Here is an 18,945-nt window from a genome sequence, read left to right as displayed (position 1 = left end):
TTGAAGGTTGAACACATGAACACATCCACACTCACTCAGCTTTATTAATTAAAATAGCCCGGCCAGCATGGCTCACTGGTTAGGTGTTGACCTTGCGGTTCCATTCCCCAACAGGGCACATGCCCGGGTTGTGGGCTCAATCCCAAGTGTGGAGCATGCAGGATGCAGCCAATCAATAAATCTCTCTCTTTATTGATGTTTTGATCTCTTAGTCCCTCTCCCTTTCTCTCTGAAATCAATAAAAATATACTTATGCCCTAGCCAGTCTGGCTCAGTGGATAGAGTGTTGGCCTGCGAAATGAAAGGTCCCGGATTCAATTCCAGTCAAGGGCACATGCCCAGGTTATGAACTCGATCCCCAGTAGGAGACTTGCAGGAAGCAGCCGATCCATGATTCTCTCTCATCGTGGTTGTTTCTATCTCTCTCTTCCTCTTTATTCCTCTCTGAAATCAATAAAAATATATTTAAAATATATATTTTTTAAAAAAACGAAAATAGTAAGTTCACCCATACTCTAAATAAAGTATGAAAACCAACACTGTAAGTGCAACCATTTGTCAAAATGCACAATCCAAACATTTAAGATATATTACTAATATTCTGAAGCTGGAGGCTAAAGAAAACAGTACTTAGCGTAAAAGTGCAAAAGAGACATTGGAAGGCGAATGAACTTTGATATTTAGCAGGGCTGAATATCAGCACAAGTTTGCCCTCCTGTGATTGCAATGGCTCGAGGCAATTTCCTGATCTGATCATCTTTACATTGTATACCAAACTTTACCTTTGATTTGCCTGTATGCATTGCTAAACAGCAAATGTGTATTCAAAGTCGGTAGGACCCAATCTCATGAAAGAGGTTCCACCTGCCCCTCCAAATGCCTTCTAAATTTATATTTCTTGTATAGTGTATTTATTGTGTTGTCTTCCCTCCTTCAAGTCATCTTGAACTGGCTAGGAAGGTTATGACATTCTGATGTTATAACTGTGCTTCATCTGGTCTTTTGAATGGAGGCTAATCATTTAGAAAACATGAAAATACAGTAATTTTATGTGCTTAGGAATGAGTTGTCTTATATTTTCTCAGATATGCCTGATATCTTCTTTATTTCACCATATCAACCAATGTTCATCACTTCTACCTATAGCTACTATGAAGATACACAGGATTTTAATGAACTGCCACCATATTTTCCTGTAAGTGTAATTGGCAAATTTAGTCAAAATTTATAATGCCCTTCGTGATCACATAAAACAACATTCTAAGTCAACCACCATCTCCATTTAGATGGTCTTCAAGCAGTGTGCCTTACAATAAATGCAATATTCCATGGAAAAGTATATGTCAGTGAAATGCACACAATATACAAGAGTTCACAGGTCTTTAAGGCAGTAACAACCCCATGATTTCATACATACACCAGGAATAAAACATGGTAGCATCAGTGATATAGGAACAGAATCACATTAATATTTCCTTTTCCATATGTCTCAAATAATGTCAATAAATATAGACAACACTAAGTAATTATACTTATGGAAACATTGCTTCTTTTAATATATTCAAGCATATTAAAAATTACTTATGTTCATTTAAACATTGAATTATTCTCTGTGAGTATTCTCATTTAGCGTTATACCTAAAAAGTATTGACTATTCATCTAGTGTGAATTCTGTGATATTTTAAAATTTAATTTCAAATATATGCTTTGGAAAATTTTTGAGGCTTTTGAGAAGCGTATCTTTTTAACAAAAGTCTTCCCTCCTATATCATGAACATAGAATTAAGTCCAAATTGCAATTCCTGACATTGACTGAGACTGCAGGTCCAGCTAAAGGATTTCCCACATTCTTTGGTTTTAGGGTTTCCCTCTGCTAGGAATTTTAATGTGAGGAATAAATTATGAATGTGGACATTGTTTACATTTTCATTGTTTCTCCTGAGTATGAATTCTGATCTCAAATACGGTTAATGTACCGAGTGAAACTCTGTTTTGCCACATTCTTTATATTTCCTGGGCTTCACTCCAGCAATTATAGATGTTGAATAACATATAAATGAGGATATAAACTTTGGCACAAGTATTACAATCTATAAAGCTTAATTTGATCATGCTCAATGAAATTGGATCAATGGTTAAATCTTTGGGCAAATTATTTATATTTTTATTGTTTCTATTTAGAATCATTCACTCCAATTACGAGTATGTTTGACTACAGGTTAAAAGCTTTGCCACATTCTCCTTTGGTAATGTTTCACTCCATAATATATTTTTGTTGAGTGAGACACCACTCCTGATTAAAGGCTTTGACAAACTCACTATGTTTTTAGGTCTTCTCTCCAGTACAAATTGTATTGTGTTGAGAAAGACACCAATGGTCATTTTAAAATGTGCCTAAGTATTCACATTTGTAAGGCTTCTCTTCACAATGAATTATCTGATGTTCATTAAGATCACACTGACAAGGAAAAGATTTGCCTCACTCCTTATATCTGTAAAGTTTCTCTCCACTATAAAGTCTCTCATGTACAGTAAATCACGAATATCTTAAAAGTCTTTTCCACATTTTTCACATTCATCAGGCTTCATCACAGTATGAATTCTATGGCGCTGAGTAAGTTCTCACTGCTGGTAAAGTAATAATGGCACTCCTTGTAACTGTAAGGAGTTATGAACTCTTTGCTGTACAATAGGGCAGGAACACTGGTTAAAGGCTTTGCCACATTCTCTACATTTATCAAGTTTCTCTCCAGTATGAACTCTCTGATGATTACTAAGGTTTGAGGACTTACTAAAGGCTTTGCCACACTGTCTACATTCATAAGGCTTCTCTCCAGTATGAACTCTCTGATGTACAGTAAGGGCGGAGGACCTGCTGAAAGCTTTGCCACATTCTCTACATTTAAAAGGCTTCTCTCCAGTATGAACTCTCTGATGATAAGTAAGGTCTGTAACCACAATGAAGGCTTTGCCACATTCTCTACATTTAAAAGGCTTCTCTCCAGTATGAAGTTTCTGATGTCGCTTAAGGTTTGAGGAGTTACAGAAGGCCTTGCCACATTCACTACATTTATAAGGCTTCTCTCCAGTGTGACTACTTTGATGAAGAATACATATTGAGGACCTCCTAAAGGCTTTGCCACATTCTCCACATTTATAAGGCTTCTCTCCAGTATGAACTCTTTGATGATAAGTAAGGGATGAGGATCTGGTAAAGGCTTTGCCACACTCTCTACATTTATAAGGCTTCTCTCCAGTATGAACTCTCTGATGTACAGTAAGGACTGAGGACCTACTGAAGGCTTTGCCACATTCTCCACATTTATAAGGCTTCTCTCCAGTATGAAGTTTCTGATGTCGACTAAGGTTTGAGGAGTCACTGAAGACTTTGCCACATTCACTACATTTATAAGGCTTCTCTCCAGTATGCACTCTTTGATGAAAAGTAAGTGTTGATGCAGCACTGAAGGCTTTGCCACATTCTGCACATCTATAGGGCTTCTCTCCAGTATGCACTCTCTGATGATAAGCAAAGTTTGATGCTGTACTGAAGGCTTTGCCACATTCTCTACATTTATAAGGCTTCTCTCCAGTATGCACTCTCTGATGAATAGTAAGTGTTGATGCCATACTGAAGGCTTTGCCACATTCTCCACATTTATAGGGCTTCTCTCCACTATGCACTCTCTGATGATAAGCAAAACTTGATGCCGCACCGAAGGCTTTGCCACATTCTTTACATTTATAAGGCTTTTCTCCAGTATGAACTCTCTGATGTTGATTAAGGATTGAGGACTCACTGAAGGCTTTACCACATTCTCTACATTTATAAGGCTTCTCTCCGGTATGAATACTCTGATGACGACGACACTTCGAGGACCTCCTGAAGGCTTTGCCACACTCTCCACATTTATAAGGCTTCTCTCCAGTATGAATTCTCTCATGTTCACGAATATTTGAAAGGAAATTAAATGTTTTACCACATTCTTTACATTTATAATGTTTTTCTCCAGTACGGATTTTCTTAAGTTTATTTAGATTGAGTATTTGACTGAAGAGTCTCGCACACGGATTAAAATTGCAAGGTTTCTCCCTGGTGTGAATGTTATCTCGTTCAGTATGATTTGAAGATTGTTTCAAAGGTTTGTCACATTTTCTTTGTTTGTTTGTTTTTGCCATGGTACGAGTAAACTGAAGTATATTTTGATTTGACAAATGGTCAAAGACTTTTCCACCTTTACAATGGTTTTCTGGGAGCTGAATTTTCTGATGTATATTAGAATTTGACCCTTGGTTAAAATTTTTCCAATGCTCCTTGCATTGATAACTTCTGTCTTCATTGCATGTATTCTGGTAATCATTGAAGATGGAAAGGCCTTTAGTGACAGCTATAATTTCATTAAACATGTACTCTTTTTTTCAAATAACTATTCTGTAATAACTATTAACCATGATGTGTATAAGAAACACACAATCGTTCCAGGCTTGTGTGGTCCAGGGGTGAGCAACAAACCATGAACCAGGAGGTCACAGTTTGATTCCTGGTCAGAGCACATGCCTGAGCCATGGCCTTAATCCCCAGGGCAACAGGCAACTAGCAAGTCAATCATTCTCTCTCATCACTGATATTTCTCTCTCTCCTTTCCCCTTCCTCTCTCTTAAATCGATAAAGACATATTTTTAAAAAGATTTCTAAGTTTATAAAAATTATAGACATTTTTATCAAAAACATTATTTCTCAATAGAAGTATAATGACACCATAATACAGAAGTCAACAAACTAATTGCATTTAAATTTTGTATGTGCATTATAAATCACTATATTCTAGAAATGACTGACAATTTAATCCCACACTACACTGCAGTAATTCTTATAATTACAGCATAGATTATGCTGCACTGAAGGATTAATCTATGAAAAATAGATTTTTCATAGATTTTCAGTATTTTCATTCCAAGAATGTATAATATTAAAAACATTATATTTGGTCTTCACATTTAGAAACACATTAATTAACAAATATAACTAATTTTAATTGGGAGTATTACCAAATGTGTAATATTTTTGACATCATTAATTGACAATGATTTTATTATGAATAACTGTACCAGTTTACTTCTGTCCATGTTAAAATAATTTTTTCTCATGTTACACTCCTCCTCAAATTCCAAGGCTTTCACTAAATGTACATTATCAAAGCCATACCTTTCGTATCTTACCGGTATTATTTTAGGGAATAAATCTCTTATTTTTGGCTTTTGCAGAATGGCCTGGTTGTCTTCTGATAAGATAGCTGAAAGATATGAAATAAAATGTCACAGTTTTGATACCCATGGGAATGGACACTGAACTTATCAGCAATTACTGACCCAATGACATTTTTGAGTACTCCAAAATTAAGTTAAATGTTCAAAGCAAGACCAAGAAAGGTACAATTAGGAAAAGTCACAAGGAGGGTTAAAAAGTTGCTTACATTTGCCACCAATACTTGAAAACACCCTAGCAAACAGTGGCAGTATTATAAGAAAACTCCCACTTCCCAGATTCTTCACTGAGAAGATAGAGATGAGGTACTGTGTCTGTTCAATGATCTTGCAGTTTTGCAGCATCTTGAAGAACGTGTTTCTGTTTTGCATGATACAGGTTGCTAAAAATAATGGCATTACTGGTACATGGTGAATGCATTGTAATGGCTACTAAAAAGAAAAAGTGGTGCCTGGCCCACATGGCTCAGTGGCTGTGCATCAACTGATGAACTAGGTCATCACAGTCCGATTCCTGGTCAGGGCACATGCCCAGGTTGTGAGCTTGATCCCCAGTGTGGAGGGTGCAGGAGGCATCCGGTCAATAATTCTCTCTCTGGGGGACATATGTAACAATTCCAACAGTAAAGAATTATTGAAAATAATAATAATTCTCTCTCATCATTGATGTTTCTATCGCTCTCTCCCTCTCCCTTCCTCTCTGAAATCAATTTAAAAATATTTAAGAATGAAACAAAGAATAGGTGGGTAATTGTTCAAACACTACAGAGACTGCAATACTTAAGACAGTTATCAAAACAAAAAGATATTTTGGGTTTTAGGAAAGAAATAGAAAATTATTTAAACTTGGAACTTACACACACTCTGCCCCCAAACAATTCTGACAGAAATTAGAATTTTTGCCACAGGTTATTGTTATTTATTTTCTCTTACAAAAAGCAAGTTAATAGGCCTGGTTGTTTTTTTTTGTTTTCTTTTTTTGTTGTTTAAAATATATTTTATTGATTTTTTTACAGAGAGGAAGGGAGAGAGATAGTGAGTTAGAAACATCGATGAGAGAGAAACATCGATCAGCTGCCTCCTGCACATCTCCTACTGGGGATATGCCCGCAACCAAGGTACATGTTCTTGACCAGATCGAACCTGGGACCTTTCAGTCCGCAGGCAGACGCTCTATCCACTAAGCCAAACCGGTTTCAGCAGGCCTGGTTGTTTAAATTCCTGAACCCCAACAAGAGGTATTAAGACACTGAGAAAAACTAAAAAACATGGTCCAAATATACAAATATCTATGAAATGAACCAAACATAAAAGGCAAGGTAAAAAAAAAAAATGCACCAATTTAAAAATATAACAGAATTACCAATGAAAGATATGACCAAGCTGAAGAATCAAAAAACTTGCACAATACATTGAAGATTTTGATAGAGAGAAGCCCATATGGGACTTCAACAAATCTAACACTTTGCACACCAAGTGGAGTGGCATAAATACAGAATAGTGAAAAGGCGTGAGAACAGATCAGAAATTAAGAGTTGAAGACATGGGGAGCAACATCAGAAAAATGGAGGCTAGAGAGATTACCCAGGGCTCTCCTCCTGCAACTTGAACAAGCTAATCAACTATAACTTAACAAAGAATTCCCTGCTTAACACAGAAGCCTGATTGAGAGACCAGCGCAGTGAAACATCTAGAGGTGGGCAACCAGGAATAAAAGGGGAAGAAGGGAGGAGAGGCCAGATGGCCATGGACACAACCCTGCAGTAGGAGCTGGTGACCAGCACCATCCAGAGAGCAGGGGAAGCTGGTGGTATTAGTTGTTTCTATGGGGTAGAATAGAGAGTCTCAGTGGGCTCTCCAGCAGGGTGAGCAGTGAGAATAGCAGCTGAGCCAGCAGAGATGCCTGGGCAAGGACACAGCATAGAGGTTCTGCAATGGCTGTCTGCTGTCGTGCGATGGTGATTCAGAAAAAGAAATGTAGCCACAGAGCAATACTTTCCCTTAGATTCCCAAAACTCGCTTCCAGTTGCCCTTGGTCAAAGAGCATAGTATCTGCACACAGAGAGCTAGTGCAATAGAATTGCTGTTGACTTCTGTGATGGATAACCAGGTGAGGCTTGTGGGGGGACCCACAGAGGTCTGGGGTCACCATTACAATAAGGGCAAAATAAACACCCACCCAAGCAGCACGGCTGTAGTCAGCTCTGGGAGTTCACAGAGTTAATAATGTTGTTATTCAGTGCCACCTGCTAAAATGGTAGAAAGTCATCTTCAGAGAAAGCTGCTACAGAAAGGTCAAGAATAAATGCCTAGACAGGGGAGACTAACAAATTGCATTAGTAACTACGGTTATGAGAAAGCTCAGAAAGAAAATCTCCAGAGAGCAAGCTTCAGCTCATGGCCAATATGTGACAGAAATAACACAGAATTTAAGATTACAGTTCTGAAAATACTCAGTAAGATGTGATAAAATACTAGCAATTCAATGCACTCAGAAAACAAATTATTGAACAAAATTAGTACTTTAACAAATAGATTGAAACTTTCAAAAATAACCAATCAGAATGCTTGAAAACAAAGTATGCAATTTAGGAGATTAGGGGTGAATTACTGAGACTAGGAAACAGAGCTGAACAGATAGAGCAAAGAAAAAAGACACCTGAGCATGAAAAGAAAGGGCTCTATGAGAACTATCTGACTCCATCAGAAAAGGCTCATATATAAGAATTATAGGCATACTAAGAGGAAGAAGAGAGGAAGAGGGGAACTAAAAGCCTATTGAAACAAATAGTGGATGAGAACTTCGCAAACCTATGTAAAGAACTAGGTCCTCAAATTCAAACAGGAAATAGAACACTTACTCAACTCAATCCAAAGAGACCCTCTCCACGGTGCATTGTATTAAAACTGTCAAAAATTAATGACAAAAAATAGAATTCTCAAAGCATCAAGGGAAAGGAAGGAAGTAATCTACAAAGGAAAACCCATCAGAATATCGTCTGACTTCTCAGCAGAAACTCTACAAGCCAGAAGAGCATGGAACCAAGTATTCAAATGACTAAAAAATAGAAACTACCAGGCCAGAATAAAATACCCAGTAGTAATTTCCTTTAAATATGACAGAGAAAGACATTCCCATGTGCAGTGTGCATAGGAATTTGTTCATAGTTTTTTTTTAAACTATAGTCCGGCCCTCCAACTGTCTGAGGGACAGTGAACTGGCCCCCTGTTTAAAAAGTTTGAGGACCCCTGTTCTAAGGCCACATATGGCAGTAACTTATTGAAAAACTTTGTGAGTTAAATAACCACATCAAACTACTGTAACACGAGGAAACCGCAGAATACATAGGAAAAGGAAGATGTGAAGTGAAAGAAAATTAGATTTTCTCCTTTTGGGGAGGTGCATGGTGCTGTGATAAAATTCCTGAGTCTAAACTTTGCAGGGTCTTGTTTGAAGCCTATATTGCATTAGAAATTAGAAAGCAGAGAACAGCACACCTGTCCCCGTGTTCCGGGGATTTCTCCACCAAATTCCTCCATCTCAATCCTTTCAAGATACAAAAACAAAATTTCAACAGAAAAACCTTAACAATACAATTCCTCAAGAACATGCACAGATTATCCCAGGACCCCAAGGCAATGAAAGAGGAGCCCTCACAGTCCAAGGGGAGGACATGGCCTCACTGCTAATGTGAGGATGGCAGTCCTGGGGGCAGAAGCAGAGTCCGGAGAGGATGCACGTGCATGGGTCCTATTGGAGACGGTCTGTCCCTCTATGACAGCAACTGGCAAACCTGAGCTTCTCAAAATCCTTCCCATTGAAACACAGCTTCCCAACCAAACTGGAAGGTCTGGCTTCCTCCATGACCTTTGGACCTCTCACCTATGTCATCTGCTTCCTCATTCCCACCTACCTGGGAACAGATACTATCATTTTTCTGTTCATGCTCTTTCATATTCTTTTTTAATATTGTTTTTATATTTTTTATTTATTGTTGAGGGAGAGAGAAAGAGATGGAGAAACATTGATATATGTTCCACTCATCTAGGCAATCATTGGTTACTCCTTTTGTTTGTTGTTGTTGTTAATCCTCACGGGAGGAAAATTTTTCCACAATTTTTTTTTTGAGAGAGTGGAAAGGAAGGAGGGAGAAGATAGGGAGGGGGTGGGGGTGTGGAGAGCGAGAGCGAGAGCAAGAGAGAGAGAGAGAGAGAGAGAGAGATAGCAATGTGAGAGAGACACTTCAATTGATTGCCTTCCCCAAATCCCAACCAGGGCTGGGGATCGAACCTGCAACCCAGTTACATTTCCCTCACAAGGAAAAGAACCCTCCACCCTTGGGTGGGCAGCCTGAAGCACACCAGCCAGGGCAACGTTGAATTCATTTGACCAGATCAAATCCACAACCTTGGCAGATAGGGATAACACTCTAACCAACTAACTACCCCAGCCATAGACCACGTGCTCTTTCATTTCCTCAGAAAAGATGACAATGACCTGCTTAGAGACTGCAAGAACCATTTATTATTAGACTAGAGGCTCTGTGCACAAAATTTGTGAAGCAGTGGGGGCCCTAGACGTGGCAGGCGATCAGGGCCGATAAAATTCCCTACCTACCTGCCTCTTCCTTCCTTCACCACCAATGTGCCACCACCACGTGGTTCACCGCCAACTGGGGGCCTGCCGACTGGAGGGAAGGAGAGAGGGAGGGGCCCAGGAGGTTGGCCCTGAGGAGGGATCCCGCCTTCAGCCTCCCTGGGAAAGGGGCTGTGTCCACCGCCACGCACCCACGGTTCCCCAGCCCAGCCCGGGGGCCTGCTGGCTGTGGGGAGGGACCCAGAGGTTGGCCAGCAGGGCAGGCCCCATCAGAGATTGGGACCTGCGGGCTGGGGGCAGCTCCTGTGTCAAGTGCCTGTCCCCTGGTAGTCAGTGTGAATCATAGCAACTGGTTGTTTGGTCTTTCCATCATAAAGGTTGCTTAGGCTTTTATATATATAGATGGAACATGAGTTTTGATAGAGATTCTTCTATTTCCAATCCAGTTTCTCCACTGGCAAGAAGACATGGCAGAATATTTGAATATTCTAAAAAATTATTTTCCAAAATGCTGTTTTCTGACAGAACCTTAATTAGTCAAGACAACAAATAAAATTTTCAAACACTGAGTTCCTAATTCACATACATAACAAAGCCTTTTCTTCTAAACCAGAATACCCCCATTAGTTTCCTAAGAGCAAGAATCAGAAAGTCTACCCTAAAAAGCAAAAGCCTCCTAAAGATGTTAAAATAATAAAGGAAACAAAACCCTGCAAGTGGAGGAGGAATTCAGGAAGGAAGTCATCCTCACCCAGGGAGGCCACGTTGCTGTAGTTCTCCGACATCACATCCAGGTACAATTTCCGCTGAGCTGGGTCCAGGCATTCCCACTCCTCCTGAGAGAAATCTATGGCCACATCCCTGAAGGTCAGCGGTCCCTGAAAGAAAAGATAAGTTTATCAAGAGGTCACCAGAACAGTTCATAATGTCAGCCAATGTGAAAACAGTGTTAGGAGATAAAGAAAAAAAAACAAACAAACAAAAAAGAAAACTGTGTGAGAAGAGGTTTTGACCAAGGGGAATATCCTGAATCACCCAGTAAGATCACTTTGCCCAGTAACATTCTCTGGTATGTTTCCGAACACTAACAAATGAGCATGACACATGTCCCAAAATCCATGGTACAGACTTTACTTTTCAGGAAAATAAACTTTAAAATTAGGGCATCGACATGGGCATATGGGTTTCTGAGGGCTGTGTTTGCATCATTCAGGGTCCGTGGTGTGTATTCCTCAGCTGGAGATGTCATGCTCAGTTGGAAGCATATTACTGCCTGAAGTGTAACACAGTCAACCACGACTGCACTTTTCTAAAAATACAGATTCTGATCCAGGTTCTCAGATAGCGCCTGTGTTTCCACATGTGTAACAAGCTCACTTTTCACTTGTGATGCCAATGTTTCTGGTCCATTTGTCATACTTCTGAAAACACAGGAAAAAATTCATACATAACTTTTAAGTGAAAGTATTTTTCAATGGACTTTATAGTTCTCATGGAATAGGACACATAGAAACCAAAATCCTATCTGACAATTTACTATGAGCCCTAACTGGTTTGGCTCAGTGGATGGAGCGTTGGCCTGTGGACTGAGGAGTCCCAGGTTCGATTCTGGTCAAGGGCATGTAAACTTGGTTGCGGGCACATCCCCAGTGGGGCATGTGCAAGAGGCAGCTGATCGATGTTTCTCTCTTATCAATGTTTCTAACTCTCTATACCTCTCCCTTCCTCTCTGTAAAAAAAAAAAAAATCAATAAAAATATGTTTTAAAAAATAATAATAAATAATAAAAAATAAGAAAATTTACTATGAGAATTCTTAGAAGATTATTCTGCCTTTGATAAAAAATATTTTGTGAAACATATAATAAAAGGTAAACCTTCAATTTTATTCCAAACTCAAGCTACAATTAAAAAACAAACAAACACAGGTCAATACCTATAAACTCATGAATATTCACAGCAGTTTCTGTAACTGAGAAGAATAAAGACAGGTTAAGCAAGTAAGAAAATATAGCTCAAACAATGTTAATATTTTATGTAGAGACAGTCACAGATGTGATAACTTACCTACAATTTAAAATGGATAAAAAAAAAGAATTGTCATGTCAATGAAATCAAGGTTATTTTATGATTCCACACATTTCATGAACCTCCTTGTGAATGATACCCTTTGTGTATTATATAAGATGAACTCACATAATCATAGAAAATATGTTAGACCTATAAAATATCTTAGTCGCTCATTTATTTGTAAATTTTTATGTGTCATTAGTGGAGAGCTACAATCATAGAAATTTAATTGAATTGAAGATACATTAATAATATGATTCTTATAAACTTTCTAGACAATATAAAAAGTGATTATGTTGAGTATGTCCATGAATGAGTGTAGAATATAATAAAAATTTGCAGCAAGAAGGCCTGATTGGTTGAAGCTCCCATGTCAAAAGTCAGTGATTTGTTGGAAATAAAAGTAGAAGCAAACAGAAGCTAAGACGAAGGGGGAGGAGGGACTTCTGGAAGGTCTGTGCACATCTCTCAATAAATTCTCCAATTAAGTGAGCATCTCAGCCAAGGGAATATCAGGTGAACTGGAACAATGGATATCAGAAAAGGACATGTCATAGCAAAAATACATAAATAAGCAAGTCATTATGTAAAAATGGTCATAAATAAACATTAATTTTTAAAATATATTTTATTGATTTTTTACAGAGAGGAAGCGAGAGGGATAGAGAGTCAGAAACATCGATGAAAGAGAAACATCGATCAGCTGCCTCCTGCACAGCCCCCAACTGGAGATGTGCCCACAACCAAGGTATATGCCCCTGACCAGAATCGAACCAGGGACCGTTCAGTCCGCAGGCCGATGCTCCATCCACTAAGCCAAACCGGTTAGGGCCAAACATTAATTTTTGCAAATGTCAATCCATGTGTACCTCTCATGTTCTGTAAGCTAAAGGTACATTTATTTATTTTTTTTTAAATATATTTTATTGATTTTTTACAGAGAGGAAGGGAGAGGGACCGAGAGTTAGAAACATCGATGAGAGAGAAACATCGATCAGCTGCCTTCTGCACACCCCCTACCAGGGATGTGCCCACAACCAAGGTACATGCCCTTGACCGGAATCGAACCTGGGACCCTTGAGTCCACAGGCCGACGCTCTATCCACTGAGACAAACCGGTTAGGGCTAAAGGTACATTTAAATAGCAAGTCTTTCTTACTTATCTAGTGAACAAGTCTCTTCCCTTACTCTTCAGAACTTTCTGAGCTATTGTGAGCAGTAAAAGGTGCATTTTCTTACCCCTATTCTAGAGCTGATGCTGCAGCCACTGAACCTAAAACCAACATTTCCCTTCTTCACTGATACCCGAGCCTCTGGCCTCTTCCCACTGGGATGTTAGACATGGCTACCTTCCCGGGGGCATCGATCAGAGAGGGATGTTTTCAGTAGTTGAAAATCATCAATTAAAGGTGGGAAATCTTCTTGACCTGGTGGAGCCTGCATAACATGAATGCAGAGAAGGCTCTGGGCTAAAGGACAAAACTATATAAACTGCTGACCATCACCATCCTAAGAGAAACTGTAATTAAATAAGTAAAAGAAAAGAACATGAATAGCACCAACATCAGAAGTGGCAGGTTCTAAATCCACAGATGTCAGAGGAAAAGCAAACCTAGCCTGTGACTCAGGACACATCTTTTACCTGAGAAGCAGCCATTTGGTCCTGGTACTGATCAGGGTCTGGGTTGTTGTCTCAGGCGAGGATATGTTGAGGAGTCACAGAATGTGCCTTCAAAGACATCAGCTCAGCGTCTCAACCAGCTCACAGGACACTCACAGTCAGAAGGACCTGGAAATGAGGAAAAGGCCACCCCCTCCTGTCCTTGGTCACAGGAGAAAGTGAGGAACACTGAGCTCCTACTTGGAGACCACACTGTGAATTTTTGAGTGTGTGTCTTCATGTGTCTCTCCTCCCAAAGACATCCACAAACTCCTACAGAAATGAGAATGTCAGCTGATGTCCTGACCACCCAAACCAAAGAGCACCCCCTTACCTCCCCTGAACAAAGCCTGCTCCCCACTCACACAAAGGCATCCTGCACCCCTCCTGCTATCCCTGTCCTCACCTTCCATCACCTGGAGGCCCTCAGTAACCAATGATGCCCCACCCAGAGCAGCTGTCCAACTCCCTGGGGGAAAGTGCCCCTGAGGGCATTTCTGTAAGCTCCTCAGGGGATCTGAGAAGACCCAGGGGATTTATCTAAGGATGTTTTTAAAAAATAAATTGTCAGACACAGAAAAAGTAAATCCATGGAACACACACATACACACATATATAAAACACCACAGCAACAAACCTAAGGCTTCTAATATTCCTTAAAAAGCATCAGGTGGTGACAGCACAGGTCACCTCCTTGTTGCCATCCAGGAAATGACAAGGGACCCATGACCAACAGACAAATCTCTCCCTTCTGAGTGAATAAGGGTTGCAACTGATAGCAAATTATTATAAAATCCCAAACCTTATAAACTGTAGATTTATAATTCTCATTCAATCTGTATAACTAAGACAATTCAGCTGTTAAATTAAATATATAAAGGCATCCTTAGGTAGAATGCTCACTGGTTGAGCTTGGACCTATGAACCAGGAGGTCATGATGAGATTCCTAGTCAGGGCACATGGCCAGGGTGCAGGTTTGATCCCTAGTGTGGGGCGAGCAGGAGGTGGCTGATCAATGATTGTCTCCAGTCAATGATGTTTCTCTCTCTCTCTCCCTCTCCTTGCCTCTCAGAAATTATATATATATATATACATATAATCACCATAGCCTATATATCACAAGTGAATCATCCACATCCCATCAGCTCACCCCTCACCCAGATCAGGGTTCCCCTCCTCCCACTACATGTATTTCTGTCTGTGGATCTGTCTCTGTCTCCTGTTCCCTTTCTCTCCACTGTGGTCCTTTCCTGTGTCCCCCTCCCCCCTGCTCTCTCTCCCCTTTTCTCTCTGTCTGTCCTACACCTGGACCATGAAACTCCTGAAACCTCCTTCCCTTCAGGGGCTCTTTCTCCTGGTCTCTGAGGCTCCATCTCCACACACGTCTGCGTCTTCCCCTCCCCACGCCCGCGGCCCCTCTGCTGCCTGTTCCCGTCTGTCCCGCTCCCACAGCTGCTGACTCGGGCTGCTCCCTCTGCTCCCTCATCCCTGGGCCCCCCTTTCTGTCCCTGCACTCGCTCCCCAACTCTTCTCCTCTGAACCCGTGTCTCTGTCTCAAGTGCCTCCTCCTGAGCGGCCCCCAATTCTGCTCCCCAGGACCCGCTCCCTCTCAGCACCCCTTCCTCTCTCTGGGGTCCCCCTCCTCCCTGTGTCTCCACTTCCTTCCTCCTCAGGCCACTTTCCCGAGTGACCCCCTCACTCCTACCGTCGCCGTCCAGTCCCCCCCACACTCCCTATGGGCCCCTCTCTGTGGACCCCTCGCTGCCCTTCCTCCCGCCCACGTGTCTGTCTCTCACTCCCTCTCCTGACCCCCCAGCCTGGGTCCCCGCCCCCCGCAGTCACCGCGCCCACAAAGCCCCTCCCTGCGGGCAGGTCGCCTCTTCAGGGGACACCGCGTCCTTCCCCTGAGCCCCCCGCATGGACACTGTGCTCCCCGGGCAGGCAGACCCCTTATTAAATGGGGGTGGGCCTAGGAGGGGGGTGCAGACCCCCAGGCCGGGAGCCATCCGGGCTCTTTGGGCGGAAAGCGCCGGGCGGGGAGAGGGGCGCAAAGGGCGGGAATCCCCTGACCCAGACTCTCAGCCCCGCGGGGAGGACCGGCGGCCCCGGGAACGGTTTTCAGCGGGAAAACCGCGCGGCAGGCGGTGACCACAGCCACAGGCGGAGAGACCCCGGGCCGGGGCCGCCGTTTCCTCCCAAAGGAACGTGGCGCCCGCACCGCGCAGCCTCCCGGGACGCGGACTCACCGCTGAGAGAGGCTCCGGGGCGGGGACCCCAACAAGGACTTCAGCGCCGGCAGCGCCCTCAGCCTTCCCTGCGGGGAGGGGGACGGGGAGCGTCAGCTTTAAAGACAAACACCCGCCTCAGGGGGAACCGCCACCTTCCCCTCCACAGCCGCTTCCGCGTCTGTAAGGAACTGCGCATGCGCCTCCCTGCGGGGTGGGCGGGGCCAGAGCCTGAGCTGAGCGACTCCGCGATGGGGGCGGGGCCGAGCCCGGCGGCCAGGCCTGTGCAGGGACAGAGGGAGGGGGGGCGGGGCAGGAGCGAGGGGGCAGCCCCGGGTCCCGCACCTCCTCCCACAGGGACAGCCCTTCCTGGGGGAGTTTCCCACGTCATTGTCAGGGTTTTGGCTGGTGACGCGGCTGCGAAAGGATTCATAAGGGAGAGAAGAGACAGGAGCAGAGAGAGGGCGTTTATTTTACTTCTTTAAAAGGAGGAAAGGGCCAGGTGCTCGCTGATGGCACAAGGCACCCCAGATAGAGGGGCTGTTCCTTTATTAGGGTGCTAGCAAGTAAATGGCAGCTGTGGCAAAAGCATAAAGAGGGAGAAAGAATCTTGAAATAAAGGTTGAAATAAACTTGTCATTAAAATTAATGCTCTGTGCATTCAAAGATTCTCACAGCGGTTCTCAACCTGTGGGTCGCGACCCCTTTGGCGGTCGAACGACCCTTTCACAGTGGTCGCCTAAGACCATCCTGCATATCAGATATTTACATGACGATTCATAACAGCAGCAACATAATGGTTCTGAAGTAGCAACGAAAATAATTTTATGGTTGGGTCACAACATGAGGAACTGTATTTAAAGGGCCAGAAGGTTCAGAACCACTGCGAGTCTAGTACATCAGGTAAAATACAGTCTATCAGATGGGACAACGTGATTTCAAGTCACACATCTTGAAGCATCTAGTACTCCTGTTTCACAAAGTCCTACAAATCAACATCCAAAAAACAGTGAAAAAAAGATCATTCTCTGCCCTCATGTCCTCCAATATTTGCTTCATACACTCAGGTACTTTGCATGCAGAAATTGACCCCTTTATGATTATGAAGTATCCCTCCATTATGGCCTCTCTTTTAAAGGCTATTTATGTATCACATTAATATTGCAATCCTGGCATTTTAAAATTTTCATTTTCATGAAATCACTGGTTTTCCCCTCCAAGGGCACAGTTTTTTTCCTTTATTGGGTTTCCAAATTTTAGAAGCAGAATGTAAAGCCATCAATTAAGTGGTTCATATAAAAGAGAGGCATCTTTACCTGAGACTCCCAGCAGGCCTGCTCTGACCTGTTCCAGCCTTTCTGGATATTGAAAAACTGTTCACATGCTGACTTCTTTAATTGTCAGCGTTTCCATATAGGTCAGCTACCTCTGAGCACGTTTATTCTCCTACCTATTAAATGTACACTGTCCACAATTACATCTCTCACTGCAGCAAAATTCTCTGTAGAAAAGGATCTTGCCCTAACCGGTTTGGCTCAGTGGATAGAGCGTCTGCCTGCGGACTGAAAGGTCTCAGGTTCGATTCCGGTCAAGGGCATGTACCTTGATTGCGGGCACAACCCCAGTAGAAAGTGTGCAGGAGGCAGCTGATCGATGTTTCTCTCCCATCGATGTATCTAGCTCTCTATCCCTCTCCTCTCTGTAAAAAATCAATAAAAAATATATTTAAAAAAAATTAGAAAAGGATCTTGAGGACCCAAAGGTAGAGATGAAATAACTCTTTTCCAACCCTTTACTTTCATGCTGTGTCTTTTGATCTGAAGTGGGTCTCATTTAGACTGCATATGTATGGATTTTATTTTACTATCCATTCAGCTTCCCTGTGTCTTCTGGTTGAAGCATTTAATCCATTCATATTTTCAGTGATTGAGAGGTGTATAGCTTTTGACATTTTTAAATTAATACATTCATAGTAAGGGACTTTAGCTTCCCATTGACATCAATGAATATATCTTCTAGAGCAGGAGTGGGCAACCCCTGGCACGGGTGCCAAACATGGCACACCAGTAACTTCTGCTGGCACGAGAAACCCTCTCTTATAATCTGCCATTTAAAATTTTTTTCTTAATATCAACTTTTTTATTTTTCAGATAAATTCAGTGTAGGTGCATCTAATTAAATAAATAATTTTACATAACAAGTTATCTTAAAGACCATAGACATGGATTGATGAGAGAGGGGAAGAGCAATTTCTATGCCTCTGTCTTAACTCTCCCTGCCTTCCTAGATCCGAGCAGTGTTTTGATTACAGCCACATACGCTTGTGAATCTTTGTTCTCAGTGATGAATTTTGTTAGTCTCTTAATAGGAGTAGCCTGACAGATGAAAGTAGTACCTCGTGCATATCTCTGAAGGTCACGAAATATAAACCTGATGTAAAATCTGTCATCAGTGATGCAGCAGCAAAAGTCCCACTGATAATAGCAAACGGAGTCGTAAAGTTTTCTGTCGGACTATCAGTGTACATGTATACATTAAAAAATAAATGTATTTTCCATCATCATATACTGTTTTTGTCACTCGAATGAACTTTATTATTTCTTCAAGGTTCTTCACATACGTACACCTTAAGAGATATCAAGTAGGCGTAACATGTTCTCAAAAAATTAGGGTTGGCACGCAGAAGAATTTTGAGTCAGAGATTTTGCTGGTTTTGGCACGCATTCACAAAAAGGTTGCCCACCCCTGTGTGGGAAGCCACCTACTGTCTTCACTAGCAGAGAGGTGTGGACAAGGAACCCTGAAGGCTGGTGATCCTCGAAGCCCTGGCAAAGGTCAGAGCTGTGCACCCACTGTTAGTCCAGACAATGGTAGCTGAAGCAACTTTCCCATTTATGATGATGTAAATCCTTGCTAAAGGGCAAGTCTGCCTGTTACTGGAAATTGCCTACCTAAGGGCTATGGGTGTATCCCAAACCAATAAAAGGCTGGTGAGGCCTGAGCACCAGTGGAAGTCCTTCCTCTTGAGTTGGACTTGCCCGCCTGGTCCCCCAATATTTCCAAATTATTATTTCTTGTCTTGTCTCTTTCATTTGCGTGCAGACCTATTCCAGATCCTGAACCCTGA

At 42.0% G+C, this 18,945-nt stretch overlaps 1 protein-coding gene across 9 annotated transcripts in view; it reads right to left on the bottom strand.

The window, feature by feature from the left end:
• The window catches only part of LOC102418399 (zinc finger protein 420-like), a 34,643-nt gene extending 18,661 nt beyond the window's left edge, over positions 1-15,982 (bottom strand). For 4 of the 9 annotated variants that reach the window (XR_001350825.2, XR_002832306.1, XM_014466865.2 and 1 more), the window contains exons 1-4: positions 15,840-15,982; positions 13,575-13,721; positions 10,615-10,741; positions 5,222-5,295 (exon numbers count right to left, since the gene is read on the bottom strand). Coding sequence is in view for 7 of the 9 variants with exons in the window: in XM_014466865.2 (XP_014322351.1) it covers positions 5,222-5,295; positions 10,615-10,741; positions 13,575-13,589 (216 nt within the window). In the remaining 2 variants the exon portion in view is untranslated. Of the gene's footprint in view, positions 1-428; positions 1,194-1,365; positions 4,352-5,207; positions 5,296-10,614; positions 10,742-13,574; positions 13,722-15,839 lie in introns of those variants that run through there. The other 5 variants (XM_023764967.1, XM_014466862.2, XM_014466864.2 and 2 more) reach the window with 5 other exon arrangements.
• Between the last annotated feature and the right edge of the window lie 2,963 nt (positions 15,983-18,945).

The sequence above is a fragment of the Myotis lucifugus genome, unplaced genomic scaffold, assembly GCF_000147115.1.
Source record: "Myotis lucifugus unplaced genomic scaffold, Myoluc2.0 scaffold_365, whole genome shotgun sequence".
Lineage (NCBI taxonomy): Eukaryota > Metazoa > Chordata > Mammalia > Chiroptera > Vespertilionidae > Myotis > Myotis lucifugus.
The sequence above is the reverse complement of the archived record's forward strand: the minus strand, read 5'-3'. Positions and strand labels throughout refer to the sequence as shown.